The sequence below is a fragment of the Nicotiana tabacum genome, chromosome 15, assembly GCF_000715075.1.
Source record: "Nicotiana tabacum cultivar K326 chromosome 15, ASM71507v2, whole genome shotgun sequence".
NCBI classification, from domain to species: domain Eukaryota; kingdom Viridiplantae; phylum Streptophyta; class Magnoliopsida; order Solanales; family Solanaceae; genus Nicotiana; species Nicotiana tabacum.
Window position 1 is genome coordinate 130,290,387 of NC_134094.1, and position 22,545 is coordinate 130,312,931.

At 36.1% G+C, this 22,545-nt stretch overlaps 2 protein-coding genes and 1 non-coding gene across 3 annotated transcripts; all 3 read left to right on the forward strand.

Annotated features, from left to right (window-relative positions):
- The first annotated feature begins 6,549 nt into the window (after window positions 1-6,549).
- Window positions 6,550-14,208, forward strand: LOC107786172 (uncharacterized). The gene is made up of 12 exons (XM_016607627.2): window positions 6,550-6,874; window positions 8,195-8,342; window positions 8,916-9,011; window positions 9,769-9,845; window positions 10,648-10,730; window positions 10,943-11,003; window positions 11,191-11,258; window positions 11,348-11,429; window positions 12,126-12,209; window positions 12,307-12,384; window positions 12,846-12,965; window positions 13,591-14,208. The coding sequence occupies exons 1-12, from the start codon at window positions 6,707-6,709 to the stop codon at window positions 13,765-13,767; spliced, it is 1,242 nt and encodes a 413-aa protein (XP_016463113.1). The 5' UTR covers window positions 6,550-6,706; the 3' UTR covers window positions 13,768-14,208.
- A 1,670-nt stretch (window positions 14,209-15,878) lies between these two features.
- Window positions 15,879-15,975, forward strand: TRNAY-GUA (transfer RNA tyrosine (anticodon GUA)). Its single transcript has 2 exons — window positions 15,879-15,915; window positions 15,940-15,975. It is a non-coding gene; the product is annotated as a tRNA-Tyr (tRNA).
- A 67-nt stretch (window positions 15,976-16,042) lies between these two features.
- LOC107786182 (actin-related protein 2/3 complex subunit 4) lies at window positions 16,043-20,766 on the forward strand. The gene is made up of 8 exons (XM_016607637.2): window positions 16,043-16,194; window positions 16,454-16,519; window positions 17,209-17,261; window positions 17,622-17,649; window positions 18,464-18,538; window positions 19,112-19,216; window positions 20,274-20,363; window positions 20,493-20,766. The coding sequence occupies exons 1-8, from the start codon at window positions 16,192-16,194 to the stop codon at window positions 20,580-20,582; spliced, it is 510 nt and encodes a 169-aa protein (XP_016463123.1). The 5' UTR covers window positions 16,043-16,191; the 3' UTR covers window positions 20,583-20,766.
- The last annotated feature ends 1,779 nt before the right edge of the window (window positions 20,767-22,545 follow it).

Here is a 22,545-nt window from a genome sequence, read left to right on the forward strand (position 1 = left end):
CCAGTTACCCTAATGTTGTAAAGCATATCAAGAATCCATAAATCAATACACAAGGTCTCTTACACCTGACATCGACCTTAGATGATGGCAAAAACAATACCATCTTACTTTAAACATCTAAATCCCTTTCATGCTTATCCGAGCTCATGACATCCTTGTCAATACCGAACTGAAATCTTAAATCCTCAACTTTCGAATCCCATGCTACTTAGTGCACTTAGCCACGCCAATGCGCAGGAGTACAAGAATTCCATCATAACTCCCGAACCACTAATAGGGTAAATACTTCATCGTATAGAAACCTTCTTCTTAACTCATTTCAAGAGAACCATTGCAATACGTGACTGAATCCCCATATACGTAGAAAATACCAGCCTCAAGTAGTGGTCTAAACTACCATAGCTCTTCTGAGATCCCTCAACATATAACATGTCATAATACTTGAATTCCTCCAAATAAAATCAATTATGGCGGCCGTCAAGCCTCGCACGTACCGCCACAAATAACATGCATAATTCAATGCGCTGAAGGAACTGATCATTGCCATCATCGTGTCGATTCAACCATTGTTAGCTGATCTGTCTTTTCTCAATTTACTCTCAACTTGCCTTAGAAATAATAATAGCTCCATTCATTACATCACGAACTCAAATCTGCACTCATCCCAAGTGACCTTATTTCACGAGACCACGCTATTTCAAAACCCACTAAATATCTCATATCCCTTCTTGTGCGCACTTTTTACATCTTCAACTGGTACACCCATTCTGATACTTCTTTTATGAATCTGAAGTTATTTTCTTCCGTTTCTCTAATGCTACACCACAACCTGAAGATAACATAGAGTACTCCAAGCCCCATTTCATAATCTGCTGCAAAAGCTCGATACTCAACCATACCATAGACTCGAGATCCTTAGACACCACACTTTAAATTTTTGAATCCACTAGGACCGTTATTGAGAGTCACTTGCTCTGACTTGTTCCCAAACATGATCAATTCCAAGGCCCTGCTAGCACATGGACACTTTATCAAGGAAACATCCGACTGTTTCACTTTCCTGTGCATTACATCTACACGAAGCATAAACTCTGAGTCTCCCAAAAACCTGAATATGAATTGATAAGGCCAAATATGGCACACATTCCCCAAATCCTTTGCTCAAATTACCACTGATATTTTCTTTCCTTAGTTGCAATGACCCACAAATACACCAATAACCAGAAACCACACAAGTGGACACTACGCAATCCAATCATAGACGGTGGGGCTCTCCCACTTAGCTTGAAGCTACAATTACAAAATTTTGGAATCCACCGAGATTCTTTCTTCATCGTTGACATGATCCTGCACACGCAACTCGCCAAATTTTCTCGAAATCCTTCTATTAACCTTTAATAAACACTCCGAACCACTAGCCACATTTACATATTAAATCTCTTACCAGGTAGCCAGTAAAATTCTTCACAGAAGCTTCGTCAACACTACACGACCGTTAACCTGCTCACATGAGATAACCCACCTGTGGAAATTACATGCCGACATATTCCAACGCCGCTGCACTGGGTGCAATTACTACGAAATCAGTAGATCATCCTGAGTCCGAGCTCATTCACCAGCTGCACCAGTCCGTTTCACTCCTCATAGACGTCAACTAGAGGTGCGACAATACATTCCAATCCAAAGTTATGTTGTATCCTTCTTCATATCAAGCAACTCCCTCATGTTGTATCTAATCTTCCTCAATATAGCAGCTAATATTATAACTTAAGTCCGTAGACCTAGTCACTGTCCATTCTACATCCCAAATTACTCCAAACGTTCCTCAAGACGTGTAATCATCCTACCACATAACCCATGTGCTACCTTTCCACTCTCCCACATTGGTCAACCATCTCCTTTAAGCAACTACTCTACTTCTGTTTTCTTACACTTGGCCTTTTCGAAATCTAACCACCGCAAGGCACCTTCCACATGTCCTTCCTCATCATTCGCTACCCAGTTGTTGCCTTAACTCAAAATCCGTATCTGTAGCACTTGAACCAATAGCTTGTTACCAGCTTTAAACCTTTCTAACGATCATCCTTCTAGAGACATCAATACTAGAAACGCTGCTCCGATCCTGAATCACTGCACACCGCGATCTCTAATGAGTGCTTCCCCTATACCAATTCCTAACACCCTGTCGTGAAGGCGAGTTGAAGAAAACCATAACACTGGTGAACCTTAACGCATTTTACAAGGCGATGACACCACATCAAAATTGAAAACTCTACCACACTCGAAAATATGAAGCTTCGTTACTCCATCAACCCCAAACCTGAACATTCATAGTCCGATTGCCTTTTCTCCGCTGGAATTAAAACATGGAACCTCTTAATCATGTACTTAGAAAACCTTCTTTCAAGTCGTTTACTGCCCTGACACATAGACGGGCATTTTACCATTTCATAAACACTATGCGATAACAATGCACGAATCGTCATAACAATCAATGCCAAATCTCAAAACCTTAGGTAGTACTGATACTTAATTTGGAATGACAGAGCGGCCTTTCGCAAGGCGACGACAATAGCCCAATTAATTACACAGGGAGAAGCATCTTGTACTATATCTGTAGTACCATTAAAAATTTCCTCGATCCCCAATTAATAACAAGCGCTTCACGTCGCATAAGATTGAATAGGAAGAAAATGTAGGCATAAGCCTCAAAGGAATCGAATCGCACGATGAGAAATCAAAAAGGGAAGTATTCCTAACAGCCCTGTAGCCTCTCGAAGATAAGCACAAATGTCTCCGTACCGATCCGCAAGACTCTACTAGACTTGATCATGACTCGTGAGACCTACGTGAACCTAGTACTCTGATACCATGTTGTCACGATCCAAAATTCAAAAAGATCGTGATGGCGCCGGACACCACTGTCAGGCAAGCCAACCATAAACAATTAACTTAATTACCCATTTTAGTATTTTTGAAATAAAAATTTCTTCAATGAAATAGTAAAGATAAAACTCATAGAGTAAATGATAAATATTTTTAGCAACTAAATTTCTAAACAATTCACAACCATTCCCAAAACCCGGTGTCACAAGTGCATGAATATTTACTAGGGAATTAAAATAGAATACAACATCTGTCCAGAATATAAATTAGACACGAAAATATAATAACTCTGAAGGAGACTCTGTTAGCTGCGGATCATAATATAGAATGCAACTCACATATGTCTCACACAATTATTAACCACACCTCTACGCCCATAAGACCGCTATATATATATGTACCTGCACAATAAAATGTGCAGCAAGTGCAGTATGAGTACGAAAATAACGTGTACCCAGTAAGTATCAAGCCTAATCTCGAAGTGGTAGAGACGAGATAGCCAACTTTGACACTCACTATGGGTCAATAATAATAATAATTGAAATAAAACTAAAATATCTAAATCAGCATGATTTACAGAATTTACAATAATTTATTTAATCAGCAGAAATAATAAAATTCCTTCAAATGCAACAATTCACAATATATTAATTAAATTCCTTCAATTCAAATAATTTTTAATTTATCAATTAATCTCATTTACAGGAATAACAATTAATTCCTTAACAAGCAGGAATAATAATCCATTAAATTCCAAGGATTCTCTAATTCATCAATTAGTTTCGCAAGCTGAAATAAACTATTAAGGTATCGTGTAATTATTACTATTAAGCACGATTTCTGCCGAGGACGTATGGCCCGATCCAGAGTGTCGTGTACGCTGTCGAGGGACGTGCAGCACGATCCATAGATGCATCTATCCTGCCGAGGCGTTCGGCCCGCACTACAAGAAAGGAGGACATTTTTCTTATGTACCTCCGGGAATGAGAGTATGTTTATTATAAGATAAATTCGAGAGGATGAAATTATTTTTTAACAATTTATTTAATCTAAACAAAAATTAAGCATATGAAAATTTCATCTTTTACTGCCTTTCATAACAATTCACAATATACACATCAAATAATTTAATTAATAAAGAATACAATTTACACAAGTAATTCATGCTTTGAATCCTAAACTACCCGGACTTTAGCATTAATAGTAGCTACGCACGGACTCTAGTCACCTCGTGTGTACGTAGCCCCCGCAATTAGCAATAATTATTTAATTTAATCCCTATAGGGTAATTTCCTCCTCACAAGATTAGACAAGAGACTTACCTCGTCTTGCTCCAATTTAATTCACTAGAAGGCCCTTTCCACGATTATCCAACTCTGTTTGGCTCGAATCTAGCAAACATCATTCGATACAATTACTAAAAATTATAGGAATCAGTTATATAAGAAATTACTACATTTTAAATAAAAAATCTGAAATTAATTAAAAATTCGTCAGTGGGACCCACATCTCAGAAACCGGCGAAAGTTACGAAATATGAACCCTCACTCAACCACGAGTCTACCCATACCAAAATCACTAAATTTCTTTAACAATTCGGTCATCAAATCTATCCAAGAGGGTTTTCAAACTTTTCCAACTCATTTCACCAATTAAATGATAAAAACAGTGATAGATTCGGGTAATATAACCAATATTGAGTTAAGAACACTTACCCCGTTATTTTCTCTGAAAATCTCCCAAAAATGGCCTAAATCCGAGCTCCAAATCGTTAAAAATGAGAACTTAAATTCTCTGCCCAGTTATTCCTTCTACGCGATCGCGAACTTCCTCACGCGATCGGGTAGCACAAATTTTTCTGCCCAAACATTAATCCTACGCGATCACGGAAAATCCCACGCGATCGCGAAGCACAGTCTCCGCAAGCCTACGCGATCGCGAAGCATTAAGCGCGTGGTCAGCTTCTGCTTCGTTTCCTCTTCGCGAACGCGGCCTTAGCCACGCGTTCGCATAGCACAACTGAATCCAACCTACGCGATCGCGGACTTACCCACGCGATCGTATAGAACAAATTCTCAGCTGCCAACTTAAGCCTGCGCGATCGCAACTCAATCCACGCGATCGCGTATAAGGAAATCAGAAGAAAATTTCCAGCAGCTATCACCAATGTTCTAAAAACCAAAAAATGATCCGTTAGCCGTCCGAAACTCACCCGAGCCCCTCGGGACCTCAACCAATTATACCAACAAGTCCTAAAATATCATACGAACTTAGTCGAAACCTCAAATCATATCAAACAACGCTAAAACCACGAATCATCATCCAATTCAAACTTAATGAAACTTAAAATTTCCAACTTCTTCATTCGGTACCGAAACCTATCAAATCAAGTCCGATTGACCTCAAATTTTTGCACACAAGTCATAAATGACATAACGAAGCTATGTAAATTTTCGGAACTGGATTCCGACCCCGATATCAAAAAGTCAACTCCCCGGTCAACAACAACAACAACAACCCAGTATAATCCCACTAGTGGGGTCTGGGGATGGTAGTGTGTACGCAGACCTTACCCCTACCATGAGGTAGAGAGGCTGTTTCCAATAGACCCTCGGCATCCTTCCCTCCAAGAACTCCCCACCTTGTTCTTGGGGTGACTCGAACTCACAACCTCTTGGTTGGAAGTGGAGGTTGCTTACCATCAGAGCAACCCCTTCCAAAATTAAATTCTTGTTTTAGCCATTTCAGACCTAATTTGACTACGGACTTTCAAATAAAATTTCGATCACACTCCTAAGTCCAAAATCACCATACGGAGCTGTTGAAATCATCAAAATTCTATTTCGGGGTCGTTTGCACATAATTCGATATCCGGTCACTATTTGAACTTAAACTTTTTAATTGTTTCATCAAAATTCCATATCTCGGGCAAGGGACCTCGGAATTTGATTCCGGGCATACGTCCAAGTCTCAAATCACGATACGGACCTACCGAAACTGTCAAAACACTAATCCGAGTCCGTTTGCTCAAAATATTGACCAAAGTCAAACTTGGCATTTTAAAGCCAACTTAAGGAACCAAGTGTTCCGATTTCAACCCAAACACTTCCAAATCCCGAACCAACCATCCCCATAAGTCATAAATCATTAAAGTACATACGAAAAGTTTTATTTAGGAGAACGTGGTTCTAAAAGTCAAAACGACCGGTTGGGTCATTACACATTAGAAGAAAACATACACAAAAAAACATCATCTACAAAGAAGTATTTGGTAAGATACCATCACATCAAATACTTTTAAATTATAACACATAATTATCTAACATGACTAAATTTATCATTTGTGTAAGTTGTGATGATGTCCTTTCATTTTAAATTCACGTATTACGCTAATGTAATAATATTTTTCGGCTTTTAGATGATTTAAATGTTTAAACCATCGCGTGCTAGTATTAACGTGTTGATAGATACTAGTTAATAAAAACATGCTTACATGGCAAAAAAATCTCCATCTCGTGATTCGATCCCGAGACCGTGTAACCCTTTGCTCAATTAGTACTTACAAATAATTTACAATTTCGGAAAACAAATCGGCGTTTCTACTTTCTCCCAATCCAAAACAAATTTACCAAACCCAATTCAACCTCACATAAAAACCAAAAAATAGAAGAAACCTTTCCTCACCTAACAAGCAAAACGAAAGAAAGAAAAGAAAACCCCATTGCAGTCGAATCAGAAAAAATCAAATTAAGATATAAAGATCTCGTTTTTATCTAATTCCAATTCAGCTCAATTCAATTCAATTCAATTATCTGTGGCAATGTCAGGTGTATCACTGAAGTGTGGTGATTGTGGAACTCTCTTCAAATCTGTAGAAGAAGCACAGGAACACGCCGAAGTTTCTTCCCATGCTAACTTCAATGAGTCCATTGAAGCCGTCCTTAATCTCGTCTGCACCGCTTGTGGCAAGCCTTGTCGCTCCAAAACGGTAATAATTTTGCCCTTTTATTCCTCTTTATTGATTATTTTAAGCTATGAACAGGGTTTTAATGATTTATTTAGCTAATTGATGGATCCTATCTAGTTTGAGATTGAGGAATAGCTGTTGTATGTGCGAAGTATGACCAGAGGCAGACCCAATATTTAAACTTTATGTGTTTGGAATGCAGCTGAACTCATTGATGATTTGAGTTACTGGGTTTGAAATTTAACATCTGTACACATATATAGGGTCAGAACATGTGCTGGTCGGAGGTAGCAGGTAGCCAGTGGAATAATTGAGATACGCGAGCCTGAACACCATCGTCCTTAAAAAAAAGATATATGGTCTGCACTAAAGCTATTAGGTTGGGCCGAACCCATACTTTACTTTGCGCATCCGCTCCTGGAAGTACCACTCCGCCCATTAGTCCTTTGTGACATGGTTCGGAGGTAGCAGGTAGCCAGTGGAATAATTGAGATACGCGAGCCTGAACACCATCGTCCTTAAAAAAAAGATATATGGTCTGCACTAAAGCTATTAGGTTGGGCCGAACCCATACTTTACTTTGCGCATCCGCTCCTGGAAGTACCACTCTGCCCATTAGTCCTTTGTGACATGGTTACAAGGTTAATATGAATATATATATATATATACACACACACACTTGACAAATTCAATTAGTTGTACATGGTTTTAGTCAAAAGGGTAGTGAGTGTCAGCTGCGCTAAGATCGGATACGCCCATGGCTCAAAGGGATTTGATTCAACGGTAAAGGTAGTACCGGAGTTAGATTCGGGATTTGAATATTATGGGTTCGAGTTCTGAATTTAACCACTACTCATTTGATTTATTGGGTTCAAAATCTATTATTTGTATTTATTTAGTGAATTTATTTAACACATATAGAGGGTCTGAGCCAAAGATACTGGGTTCAGATAACCACCTAACTAAAGCACTACATCCTCCTCTGAGTGGTACAACATCGGTGAACCAAAACTGATAGTTAAGTGGAGAAGGATAGAGGAGAAAAATCATTTTCCACCAAGTTTTGAAGCTGAAAACGGTGGAATACTTGGTTATAAAAAGAAAAAACTAAAAGGTTGGATCCACCCGTGCTCTTAGTGGTATATTATATTGCTAGTCGTGTGAATTTGTGTGGAGATAATTTGCCGGAAATCGAAATACTCAGCCGAATACTCAGACTAATACACTTAAAACTTCTGATCGGAATATGAACAGTTTATTTCTGCTGTAGTGATGATTTAGCTGTTGTTGTAGCTTGACAATGTAGTTTTTTGTGAATTTTGGGGTTTTTGATTTATGAAGGAGAGTGATCTTCACACCAAAAGAACTGGGCACACTGAGTTTACGGACAAGACAGCAGAGGCAGTGAAGCCAATCAGCTTGGAGGCGCCAAAGGCAAAGGCTGATGATGATGAAGACATGGAAGAGGGTGGTCATGACAGTGGTACTGGTAAGCATGAAGATAGTAATTCATTGTGGTTGAGTTTTTTGGTCTTTTAGTTACAATCTTGTTGTTAGATAACTTTGTTTATTGCTTATGAGAATTGCTAATTGGGTGAGGCTTATGAGCAAAGTAAAAGCGTTTCTTTTCCTCTTTTATTTGTTTATGGGTAAAGCTATTTGTAGTAGAACTTAAATGATGTATGTACTTTAAGTAGTTCATGGAGGATTTAGGAGAGGGTTAATTCTTTTTCGTGAAATACATATGACGGAATTAAGATTATTTACTGAAATTACCACTTCCCTTTGGGATGGGGGGGTGTTCTCACTTGTTTAACGCTTTTATTCATCAAGCAAGCTCTTTATGTAGATCTAGAATTTGCAACTTGAAGGTGCTTAAAATCCAAATCTTCTTTTTTTTTTTTTGTTTTTTAATAAGGGTGCTTATCATCTAACTCTAATTGAGAAGACTATGAACCACAAAGATTGCAGCTAAATGTTTGTTCAAATGAGGCACAAGCATCTGAGCAGTTCTTTATTTTTATTGTTTATACATGGGTACTAATATACTCCTTTTTCCTAGAAATGGTTGTTCCTGAAGTAGACCAAAATTTGCTATCAGAACTCGAGACAATGGGATTTCCCAAAGCTAGGGCTATCCGTGCACTCCACTTTTCTGGTGAGTACTTTTTAGAATCTTCATCATTATGATTGTTTCTACATCTATTCAAAGATGAGAAAAGGTCACATTTCCAAAAAAACAAATCATGCATGAATTCATGTGGGTAACTCTAGCAGAAAGAAAGAATGTATATTATGAACATGAATGTACCAGGCCTGCTCTTCCTCTCCCTCGCCTCCCTCCTTAAGATCTGAGGATAGGTCTTTCTCACTTGTTGTAAAAGTGTTTTTAATTTGTGGCATCATCTCTTGAAGTTTTATCCTTTTAGTTTGCTCCTTTTGTTTTCCTTCCACCGGTATTTGGCAGTCTGACAAAATTAAACCTTGGAATGCAAGTGATTAATTCAGCATTTCAGGGTGTGATAGAGAAGTTCTCTTGCATTTCTTGACTGGCCAGTACGTGAACCATAAAGCTTCAGTACTGAATTAAATACCAACTGCACAACTGGCATAAGATTAGTTTGCAGTCCTTATTGAAAGATTAATGTGTGGTCCATGGAGTGTCTTCCTTGAATGGAATATATATTTTCATACAGTTCTTCAATTCCTGTATCCTCTATCAATACTTCTTTAAAGATTACTTTTTCAACATTTCCTTGTTTACTTTAACCAATCTTGTATGATGTCAATCTCCCAATTCGGTGTGTATGCTGTTGACCACTTTGTTTTCTGTGCATGTTTCCTCTCTGTTTCATTTATATAAATCAAGGCATCTCTAATTGTGCATGCCTGTAAATTTCGGATACTTTTCCCAGGCAATGCCAGCTTGGAGGCTGCTGTAAATTGGGTTGTAGAGCATGAAAGTGACCCAGACATAGATGAAACACCACTGGTATGGAAATTTTGGATTCCTGCATTTATTTGCTTAATTCATGAACTAATTCTATGTTGTGATTTCTGTTTCCTTGTGAGATCCATAAAGATGTATTTATGTGGCATTTATGATCTATTAACAGGAAGTTGTACTCAGTTATGTGAATTCTGTGGCTGAGAGCATGTGGAACATGTTAAAAGAGACCTTAGTTCATAGCATTATAAGAGTATGAGGCCAGCTAGGACATTATATCTAGGAGGATGATTGGAGATGGTCCAATCCATGCTTAACCAGGCCTAGGAAAATTAAAAGAGTAGTTTGCACTTTGCTGATTATTAGGTAACACCCAGAGAAGTTTTTACACCAAAAGAGAACACTTTAGACTCTGAATCTCTTTTTTTCCCCTTTTTCTCTAGTAAGTAAGTTTCCGAGCTTTTTAAATAGTGAGTAGGATCTTTTTTGTAAATTAAGTGTCCCTTATTATGAGAAGGTCAATGCTTTTCTTGGTGTTCCAGTGAAACAAATATTTGTTGTGTCTTTGCTGCAACCTATAAGCATTTCTATAGAAGAATCTCTTAAGAATCTATTTGTATAGAAGATTGTGTGTCATTTGTGGAAAACCATGTTCTGTTGTGAGATTTTCTATTGTTTTTGGGTATACTCCTTGTGTACGAGCACGCTTTTTGCCCCTTTTAAATGAAATTTCTTACTTTATCAAGAAAAAGTCTGTCAATGAAGTCATTAGGGTTTGTTTTATTTTTTATTCTATCTTCAAACTTATCCTGCTTCGATAATGCAATGATTATTAAAATTTACCTAGGTACCTGCCAGTGCCAAGAAAGCTGAGGCTCCAAAGCCTTCTCTTACTCCAGAGGAAATAAAGAAGAAACAAGAAGAGTTGAGGTAAATTCTTGCTGGTAAATTGTTCTCTGCAATTTTTGAGTAGCTGGACATAGTTTTGGGACTAGTATGTGGTTTTATTTATGAGATATGTCTAGTTTAGTCTCGTAAATTATTTCATTTGTTTTGTTCATTCTCGGAGTAGTTTTTAATAATGCTTCTTTTATCTTACAGTATGCATGCTCATAATTTTCTAATCTTTCAATGACTTCTAGGGAGCGTGCTCGTAAAAAGAAAGAAGAGGAAGAGAGACAAAGGGAAAGAGAGAGAGAAAAGGTAACTCTTGATTTAGATTTTGACATTAATTTGCATGAGTGAAGGTCAATTGAATATTATTGCTGAATTACGTGCTGAAAGCAGTGATGCTTAGGTGGTTCCATTCTTAGTTACCTGCATTTTCTGTCTTGACTTGTAATCAATCTAGTTAAATAGGTCAGTAAGATCGTTTTGTCTTCTGCTTCAGGAAAGAATTAGAATTGGTAAGGAACTCTTGGAAGCAAAACGGATGGAAGAAGAGAATGAAAGAAAACGGTAAGCATTGAACTTTGGTACTCTTTCTGTTTTTACTCCCAGTGATGCCTGCTCATATAATTGGAATTTTTTGCTTTGATGTATTATAGTATAATAGCATTGCGCAAGGCCGAAAAAGCGGAAGAACAACGAGCTAGGGAGAAAATTCGTCAGAAACTGGAAGAAGATAAGGTCGAAACTCCAACCTGTCATGAAACTTTTTGTTCATCCCTTCAGCATCTAGCTTGCTTGATGGAACTTGTCAATTTATTAATGTATAAAACATGTCTCTGTCAATATATTTGATTACACTTAAAAACAGTATTTTTAATACCTATCTTGCCACCTACTCTTTGCTTGGCAGGTTAGAACGTTAAGTTTGAATAATTGCAGTCATATGGTTTGACAAAAATTCTTAGTGTCGGTGGTTCTAGGGGAATGGGCTTGTCTGTTCTCCTGTTGATATTTCTATATAAACATTCTTTAGTGTAGAGAGCTTTTTCTGCCAACTACTTAGTATCCCATTGATATTCTACTGGCATTCAGGGAGGTCAAGTTGTAGCTTATGTTGATAATTTGCTGTCAGCTTCTTATTGGTGTACTCTGGATGAGATGTGCATCATTTTGCATCTTTAAACACTGCTGCGACCTGTGATTGTGGTTTGACCAGGTTAAGGGCTGTTAAAATATAATGTGAAATCATAAGGTCCTGGCTATTTCTACTTCAGCCAAAACACGTCTAAGCAAATTGACAACTTTGTGCAATCCTCACAACATAATTACCTGCTCCAAATTATACCTGACCATCTGTATCACTTAAGTGCAACTCTAACTTACTTACCTGCTGCCATTTTTGTCGTGTTGAAACAATTGTGTTTACTTTCACAGGCCGAAAGAAGAAGGAAACTCGGTTTGCCAGCAGAAGATCCTGCTCCCCCCAAACCTTCTACACCTGTTGTGGAGGAAAAAAAGGTGTTTATTTATGCAATAGCAACTCTGTCTATGGTTTTGTCCCATATGGACATAACTTGTCCCACTCAAAAACTTCATTGGATGTATTTTTTGGTAGATCACATTGCCTGTCAGACCAGCTACAAAGGCAGAGCGGATGAGGGAGTGCCTGAGAACACTTAAACAGACCCACAAGGTAATCATTCAGTTGTTTTCGGGGCCCTTAGAGTACTTTCTTGCAGATTTGAGCTTTGGAATTGAGAGTGGTTAAATGTGGACCAGCCTACTTTATTTAAAGAACAAAGTGAACTTACGTGCCCTTCCACCCTCTGTTTCAAACTCAAAAGAGTAGAAAGCAAAGGACATCAGAGTCATAATTAGCCATTCAGGTTAATTTTGTTCTTTTCATCAAGACATAAGTTAAATGAATTTAAAAAACAAGGATATAATGGATGCTTCTGGTTTCTTTCCTTCTTTAGTGCATTACATTAGGAAGCTTTTTCTTTTGAAAGGTAATCAACAAACATTCCCTAGGAACGGAGTAGCCTATGATTGACATTCTACATTCCTTTGGTGTGTTTTAGATATGAATGAGATGTCATTCTAACTTCATTGTTGGTGAACTGATTCTTTGTTCATTTTCCTCTTATGGTCCAGGATGATGAGGCCAAAGTCAAGACCGCTTTCAACACACTGCTAACTTATGCAAAGAATGTCGCAACAAATCCCAATGAGGAGAAATATCGCAAAATTAGGCTTAGCAATGCTGCTTTTCAGGTGAAGTGTCATTAAGGAAATAGTTATGCCTTCATTTTTGTTCTTTAGTTACCTCTGAATTGACTCCTTTACAAGAGAAAGCTCCTTTAGTCCTTGTTTATATAGCCTTCTTAGAGGGTTTGACTTCATTCAATTCCTGAAAATAGGGGGTGGGGTGAGGTTAATGTACTTGATTATTTTTGCTTGCCAGAATGCAGGATAGTTTAGGACCCTCACCTCCAATTATTCGTCCCAAAGAGTATCAATCCCAATTACTTAACCCCATTTCTTTTTCTCCCCTACTTATCAAAAAAGATATAGAAACTATTTCTCCCTATTTTTGTCATTTTTTAATTTCTGGGTGGCAGGGGGTGTTAAGGTTGTATACCTTTTGCCACCTAGCTATTAGTCCCATGCCGAAGAAGGTTGTCTAGAGCTAATAAAACTGATGATTGTTATAGCAATATTCAGATAATGATAGTTAGATACTTAGATACAATATATTATCTCTTCCAAGTTGATTCAAACAAAACTTAAGATTCTTGTAACAATATTTAGAATTTTTTAACCTGATACGTTCGATCATCTCAGCCAAGTAGATTCATAGACAAATAGAACTAACACACACACATCTTTTGACTAACAGGATAGAATTGGCAAGCTGCAAGGAGGCATTGAGTTTCTTGAGCACTGTGGATTTGAGAAAATTGAAGGGGGTGAATTCTTGTACCTGCCAAGAGAAAAGGTGGACATGGCAGTGCTTAATACTGCTGGAACTGAGTTGAACAATGCAATTAAAAATCCCTTCTTTGGAGTCCTTTAATCTTATAATACATTAGTTTCAGGCAAATACTGAAGGATGCTTTGTCCAACTCTTCCTCCCTTAGTTTATTCAAGGTACCTTAGTTATATAAACGGAAAACTGTAAAAGCTACTATGAGGTTGATAGATGGATGTTCCTTTTTGAAGGGAAGCCTTAGTGTAACTGGTAAAGTTGCTTCCATGTGACCAGGAGATCACGGGTTCGAGCCGTAGAAACAGCCTCTTGCAGAAATGTAGGGTAAGACTGCGTACGACAGACACTTGTGGTCCGGTCCTTTCCCGGACCCCGCGCATACCGGGAGCTTAGTACACCGGGCTGCCCTTTTTTCTTAACCTATAAGTTGAAGGATTATGTTCATTTTGAAACTTGACGTCCTTTTTGCATGACTAAGATAACAATGGAATATATGTATGATAAATGTCAGGTTAATGGTTGGATGTATTTCGTTTGTTTTTGAATTCAAAACTCTCTAAAGGGGAAAGAGATAGTGGGGGTATGCGGAAAGCAGGATGAGAAGTTGAGAACTGATTGAATATTTGAATTCAATTCTTTATGTTGAATAAATTCATAAAAATGCAGCATTGAAGTAATTTATTCCAAAATTAAATCGAATTCTTTGGTCAATGGACGGTTTTTTTTATTAATTGAACGTTTATAAAGGAAAAAGCAAACATCCTTGTGATTTAATTTGAAGATTTGGTGACAAACTATACTACTACTTTGAAAATATTTTTTAAGACTTTAATTTCCTATGTCTACATTTTTCTTAAATCAACTTGCCATTTAACTAATTAAATTTATAAAAATTATACTTTTTAATTCATAATCTCTTTGATTCAAAATTTGTAAAATCAATAAGCACATTGATAGTCTTATTTTACTCAACATCAGTGTTTTAAAAGGTGTGGGCGTAAGGCGATACGTTTTACATATGCCTTAGCGAGGCGTAAGACCCAATAGGTATTTAATTTTTAATATTTTATAAAATAATATAATGAGAGTAAATATTTATAAACAAGTAAAATTGCATAAAAATTGAAGATATAAATATATGAAACATATATATATATATATATATATATATATATATATGTGTGTGTGTGTGTGTGTGTGTGTGTGTGTGCGCGCGCGCGCGCGCGCGCTCCATCCCCACAAAAAACTAGTCAAAATAATTTATTATACGCTACTTACAACCACAAGTAACTTGAATCTAAAAGAATAAAGTTTTCTATACGGAGGAACAAAAGGGATGATTAACCTGCAATTTGAACTTTGAACTTGCTGCTATGAAGGAAAATGAAGTTCTCTTTGTATTTGTAAAAAAAATTAAATATTCGTTGCTTTTGGGAGATATTAGCAGACTAGCGGGCAAGATAAAGAATTGAAAAATACCATGAATTATGGCTTCAATCAATAAAAAATATCTTGACTTTTAAATTTAAATCCTTTGAGTTCCTTTTTATACCTTTTGAGTAATTACCAAACTAACTTTTTTGAGATTTTGGGTATTATATGAATGACTTATTCAACAAATTTTGTTTTAATTTGAAAATATCTCTAGGGCTTACTACTCACTAAAAAAACGCGTCTCAAACTCCCGGGCGTACGCCCCAAATTGCTGGGCGTACGAGACTTTCGCCCCACACCATCGCCCCAGAGCATTTTTGGTACGCCTCGCCCGGGGCTTACCCCGAAAACGCCTTTTAAAACACCGCTCAACATATCAGTAAATAGATGGCATCGATTACATATATTTGATCTCTACCTTTTTTTTGGGCCATATTTGATCTCTATATTCTCACACGACTTTGTCTTAGTAACAAATAATGCTAAAGTTTGATCATAATAAAATACAAGTACATCTTCTCAGCTAGAATGTCGTTTTTTCTCTTGCCTCTCTTAACTTAACAAGGATAAGACGACTTAGGTAATCAATTACTTGTTATTTTCTCTACTTATTCTTCTATACCAATAATAGTCCAATTGTACCTTAACTACCTTCCAAAGTTAAACATATCTCAATAAACGCATCCATTAGTTTTAATTTATTTAACCTCCTAATCACCTTTCAAATACTTGAAGTATTAGAAAATGTGATACCACTGAGCAAACCGACCTTAGCTCAGTTGGTAGAGCGGAGGACTGTAGTCGGGTAATGAAAGCCCACAGCTAATCCTTAGGTCACTGGTTCGAATCCGGTAGGTCGGATCACTTTTTGTTTTTAAAATTTCATTTTCAACGATTATTTTTGGTTTCACTTTACTTCCTCCACGCCGGCGCATTTTAGTAGTCCTTAACTTAACATGCACACAAAGCTCAATAAAATTGGCAGTAGCATAGACTTAGCAAAACTCAGCTAAAACATCGATCGATCGGCTTATACTATATTCAATTCAAAGCGAAAATCAAGCGAAACAGTTTTTAATGGTAAGTACTTTCATTTCGAGAAAAAAGGGGGTAAAATTCGAAATATACTGTGTATTTTAGGGATTTGATCATATTAACATTCTTCAATTCAATTCTACTTTCTGGAGTAAATGTGTGTGTATTTGTAGAGAATTGAGCTGCGTTTGAATTATTTCATCTTATTTACTAGCTCAATCGATTTAGATCCAGGATTTTTCTGTGTGTGTGGTTATATTGGGCAAAATGCAGAGTGGTTATCGTTTTTTGATTTAATTTGCAGGCAAATTCGTTACGATTGTATTTAACATGCATAAGAAACACGCTCGAAGCAGCTATGTGTCTTCAGGTAATGTTGCATTTTTAACTATCATAAGAATTTTTTGCAGTTTTATAATAGAATTCTTTTTGAAAAAAAGTTTTATGTTAGAATACTAGACTCTTAGTTGAGTCTTTTTAGTTGTTGTGTTTGACTTGCATTGTTGTTGGCCTGAGATGTAATGTTTGAGGTTTTTGCACTGAGATATGAACGGAAGTGTTAGGTTGAGACGATTACAAGCATTATGCTGTGATAGTTTGGGTGATTGGGAGGCAAGTTGAATGTTTCTGCACTGCTAGGACGTTTTATTTACACTTATAAGTTTTAATTTCTCGGTGTTCATTATATATGCTTGTATTAGAGAGTTCACATGCCATGCCACTAGCAGTCCTTCCACTCCCACCCCCATCCCCGAAGAAAAATTATTCTGAACTCTGCATTCCCGTTGTATTGTTATATGTTCCGCCAACTAGCTTGGGATTGAGGGTAGTTGTAGTATGTTATTTCAGCCACATGTGTTATTTGTTCAGCCAATCAATTTGTTGAATTTGGCATATTTTGACACTTCTCAAAAAGTTTTTGATTTGCGTCATGGTTTAACATAAAAGTGCAAAGCTGTTAGTAGTTTTAAGCCCCTTAGACAATTTTCTCCGCAAATATGATGTTTTAGTTACTCTATATCTGTCTTAGATAATCTCTTTTCGACATGATGGTTGCAGAATTTCCCATGCCAAGAAGTAGAGAGGCATAACAAACCAGAGGTTGAACTAAAGTATGGCTTCATGCTACAGTTACTCAAAGTTAATGATGCTGGTTAAATTCAATATATGTCTCTTGGGTGGTTCATCAAATGGATTTGCAGTAGGAGGATTCCTATAATCCAGAATAACCCCATATATATTCTTTTCACCTATAATATGGCTAGAATCTTAAACAAAAATTTTGAATTACACGAACATTTTTGCAGCAGAATTTTGATATTCTACCAAAAAGCAGAATTTTGATATTCTACTGAACTGCTGTTTCGTTATGTAGACAATGTGATGTTTCATCTCTCTTCCAAATGTTATTCATTGCCCTGCCAACATGTGTACTAAAATAATAATGCTTTCTTATTTTGTATGTTCTCCAGGACAAGCCCAGAACTTCTTCTTAATCCTGTAAGAACTGTTTGATATTCTTAACTTTTATACGATTTTTGAAGATCTCTGATGGGTACAATAGATTTTCGTGTTCTCGTGGTTTGCCCATCTGTTCTGAGTACAATCATTGCAAGCGTAGACTATATGTCTTTATGGCTCGGTAGTAACTGCAGTTAAGGTTTTTGAAAGTATGATGGCGTTATTCAAAATTTTGAAGTGCTTAGAGAGTTATCGCTTTAAATTTTTTTATAAATTTCTCTCTCATTGTTAGCTAGTTGTTCAAAGCTTGTTCCCAAGTTGTCTTTCTTAGATGCCAACACATTGTCGATGAGTCGCTTTATAGATGTAACAAGTTGTACAATTTGGTTGGGAACTCTAGCTAGTCATAGATTTAGGGTCATCTAGTAGCACTGATGCAAGTTGCAATGCTCATATTTTGCTGCTAAGTGCCTCTCCAATGGCAAAAATGGATTGACCAACCCACCTCTTAAATATCCTGCATCGAAAAAGGTATTATTTTTTACGGAGAGTATTAATTCATTATATTTGCCATTAGAGAAAAGTTACGTTCCTTTCTGTCTTGATGGTAAACATGTTCTCCATGACAAGGTAGGAAGAAATAATCAATATTTCATGTGCAATGTTTTTTTAAATGTAACAGAACCCTTCATAATTGCATACTGATTCATCTGCTGCTATGATACTGCTAAATCTATTAAAAAACCTCTAACGTGGTCCTTTGTCTATACTTGATATTCCATGTGCCAATGAGTATTTAATAGCTGCATGTCTTATATCAATCTATTTAATTTTTCCCATGTACCAATCACAGGTTTTGATTTGTCGAAATGAGGCTGAAAGGTGCTTGATTGAAACATCTATTAATTCCTTGCGCATAAGTCTAAAGGTAGGTTTGCTTTGCTATTCATATGTATTGATTCTTATATTCCTATATAAGGAGCTACAAATGAAGGTGCACGCTGTCTAAAGCTGTGCATATGCCATATTTATGCTTTGGTTCTTATAGAGTAGAGTACATTAATGGTACCTTGAACCATATTTCTCTAGTTATACATCTGCTTGTTTATGCTAAACGCCATTTGCCAAGTATTCATTAGCAGTCCAGACCTTTCTTTCTAGTTCGATATGCTACAGACTGGAATACGTGTCTAATCATTAGTGTGTTGTATTTCAACAAGATGGTAAATCAAAATTTGAGATTTGCCTATCAATTTGTTGCAAGACCATGTTCCTCCAAGAGCTTCATATAGCCTGACATCTGCATGCAGCTTGCAATGCCTTTTTAAATGAATCCACCTAACATTTTGGAATTCTTAGCTAAACTACTGATTGTGCTGGACTGGGTAGAAACTGTATTAGTTCCGAAATTAAGTAGACTTCACAAGGAATTATAGGATTCTGGATTTTGGAAATCACTTGAAAAAAGGTTTAAGCTCCTCATGTGTGATTAATGCTGCAGGTGAAACAGTCAGATGAACTTGAAAATATACTAACAAAGAAGTTCCTTAGGTTTTTGTCTATGAGAGCAGAAGCGTTTCAGGTGTTAAGGAGAAAGCCGGTTCAGGTTTGTATCTCTCCTCCTCTCATGAAAATGGTAACAGTATCTTATATCCTCTTATATCGTGGATTAGGTTTTCTTTTAACTCCTTGTAACCGATTCCGTGCTTTGGCATGTTCTGTAATTCTGTATCCTAAATTTTGTAGTTATATTTGACGGAACTTGAACGTCTAATCTATTTCCCGTCCTTTTTTTCCGTTTGCTCTCTACTGCATTTACTCACCATTTGCTCATAGTTTGAATATATCTAGTTATTGGTACAAATTTTCCTTGTAATGTTATTATCAACCTATTCCACCTATGGTAACATGGTAGTAGCAACTTGGGGATGGATCTATTACTAAATATGGAAGGTGGTTGTGAAGTCTGAAATCATAGTTAACTTTCTGGGGTCTGGACTTGCTTCTAGTGCAATGCTTTGGGACGGATTACTTTTAGTTCTCATTTTCAGCAAGTTGACAAAGGCCTTTCTTATTTACTTTCCTTAACTTGTGTTGGGGGAGGGTTGTGAAAGCAAATGTCTAATACCCCTATTTATCCATTTTCTTATGTGGGCTGGGGTTAAACTTTACAAACTCACTTAGAAAATGTCTATTGCTCAACTGCAAAAGGATGGGAAGATATTGATTCAGTACAATACTAAGAGAAATTGGCACATTAGCTGCTTTATGGGACGCTTTCTTATTTGTTTACAATATTTATGTGATTGCTTCTCAGGCTTGGTAGAGACTAAAAATTTGTTTAGGTTTGATGTGTATTCATGTATTAGCCCTAGATGGAGAGTAGCAATCTTGAAAGAAGCATCTTTGGAGTATTCTCAAGTTTTTCTTGAATAAAATAAAGTATCTACCTAGCCTAAAAGACTCTGAGTAATTTAGCTGACAGTGAATCACATGTACCTGTTGGACATAGGTTGAGAATATTTGACATGCTTCACAAATGGTTGAAAATGAACTTTATTAGGTGTTATAAAAATGACTTGTTTTTAATCAGTAAAGGTAAATAACTTGTTTCTTGACCAAGTTTTAGTCATCTGAATTCTGTTGGGCGCATTATGTTTCAGGGCTACGACATTAGTTTTCTCATTACAAATTATCATTGTGAAGAGATGCAGAAGCAAAAGCTTATTGATTTCATAGTGCAATTCATGGAGGTAGACTTATTAATTCCCACCCTTCCAAGGATAAAGTAGCAGTACAACCTCTACATCAATCAATTACGTAACTTATTGATATTTATTCAAAGAGTTTTATGAATCTCTGCTTCTTTTATGAAATTGCAGGACATCGATAAGGAGATCAGTGAACTGAAACTATCAGTGAACACCCGAGGGAGGCTTGTTGCTACTGAGTTTCTAAAGCAATTCATTTGATATTTCTTTTTTCTTCTTATGGCAACTAGAATATGTATTCATTTTTTTTTCCTCCTCTACTTGAAGCTACATATTACAGAAATTCTCTATTGTATTGCATCAATGAGTTCCCTTTTCCTTCACTTATGTCAGGAGATGGCAGAGTGAATACTCAGTTAATATTTGCAACGAGTTGTATTAGTCATTGTAGTGCTAAGTTGCTTTGCTTGTGTTGGTTAATCAAAAGGGCTCGTTTAGTATGAAAGATAAGGGATAATTAATCTCAGGATTAAATATGAGATGCGTTTATACCATGTTTGGTTGGGATAAAATTGTGGTATATAATTTTGGGATTAGTTATTCAGGGATTGTAGAGTTTTTTTATCCCTTTGGGAGTGTGGGGTAACTAATCCGGCATGGGATAACTTTTTTACCATCTAAACGATGCCCAGTTATACATCTGAATTTCTAATTACTTGTATGTCACCAAAGTTACTAACACTCTGATATTTATTTAACATTAGATTCTGACAGATGGATGTAAAAGCAAAGATTTTTCTAAGTTTCCTAAAGAAACTAGCTGCTGTTTACTGGCATTAAATAAATGATTATAAAATGTTAGATTGACTGATCCTACCTTTCTGACATTCTATAAACTACCAAGTAAAAAAAAAAGTTTTTTTTTTCTATCAGCTTCTACGAGGGTATTTAAATATTTCGGTTCGATATTTTCGGTATTCGATTTTTTAAAATGCTATACCAAGATATTTCGGTTCGATATTTTCGGTATTCGATTTTTTAAAATGCTATACCAATACCGTACCTAATTAAATTCGGTATGATTCGGTTTTTCTCCTTTCGGTTTCGGTTTATTCGGTTCGGTAACTTCGGTTTATTCGGTTTGAATACTAACTAGTGCATAAAGTCATAAACAATAATATTCTTAATTAAAGTACAAAACTAAAAACGTTTGTTGACAAAATTTTTATCCAAAACCAGCAAATACCAATCCAGAGAGAAAAATGTACATAAAAGAATAAATTTGATTATTAAAAATGTCTTGTTGCTTGCTTAGAGTTAATTGATGAACTTAAAAAATAAAGAAAAGTAAAATTTAGATTTCTTATATTTATGTTATTAACTAATAATATGTGTATTGTATAATATAATATATATTTCGGTACGGTATCGATGTTTCGGTATTTTATTTTAAAATATCAAATACCATACCTAATGTCAATTTTTTTAAAAACTTAAACCAAATACCATATCGAACACCAAAATTTCCGGTTTCAGTACGATTTATCAAATTACACACAACCCTAGCTATATTCTTCTGGTTCTAGATTCTATTTTCTAGTCTTATGGCACTTTTGAAACGTCTCACAATAAAATAGCTTGAAATATTTAGGAATGACTTAAAACATAATATAGAACGTTATATAAATTGAAACATAGAAAATAACAACTTTTAGATATCTAGTCTAAGAAATAATCAGTTGAATGTGATATAATATAACTCTAAAACTAGTCAAATTAACACCCATAAAGTAAAAGTGTCAAGAGATATGAAACGGGTCATTATTTTCTTCTAGAGAAAACATTAGGAAAAATGATAACCCATAATTTATTAGTCCTTCAACATATATTAGTATTACTATAAATATAAATATAAATTAAAGGAGGACAGATGAGGATGTGACGGTTGTGCATTGTAGCATGTTGGTTACACTGTCCAGTGCCGACAAATTCACGACTGGCTACACCATGTGCTTGAAAATATGTGTCATTTTTTTTTTCCATTAAATTAAATAGTGAGTTAAACATTCGTAGTGTAACACAATGTCAAAAGTATTATATAATTTTTTTTTGTATATTAGCAATATATATATATATATATGTTAATTTTTTTAAAATTGCTTTATATATAACATAATGTCATGAAATGATTTGTGTATGTCGCGACTATTAATTAATGATTTTA

Bases quoted from the DNA above. Each gene is read 5' to 3' on its own strand.
- LOC107786182 (XM_016607637.2), top strand. The intron at 17,650-18,463 runs GTAAGAACTGTT...TACCAATCACAG, and splicing joins CAGAACTTCTTCTTAATCCT to GTTTTGATTTGTCGAAATGA. The intron at 18,539-19,111 runs GTAGGTTTGCTT...TTAATGCTGCAG, and splicing joins CCTTGCGCATAAGTCTAAAG to GTGAAACAGTCAGATGAACT.
- LOC107786172 (XM_016607627.2), top strand. From the start codon at position 6,707: ATGTCAGGTGTATCACTGAAGTGTGGTGATTGTGGAACTCTCTTCAAA. The intron at 8,343-8,915 runs GTAAGCATGAAG...CCTTTTTCCTAG, and splicing joins TGGTCATGACAGTGGTACTG to AAATGGTTGTTCCTGAAGTA. The intron at 10,731-10,942 runs GTAAATTCTTGC...AATGACTTCTAG, and splicing joins AAGAAACAAGAAGAGTTGAG to GGAGCGTGCTCGTAAAAAGA.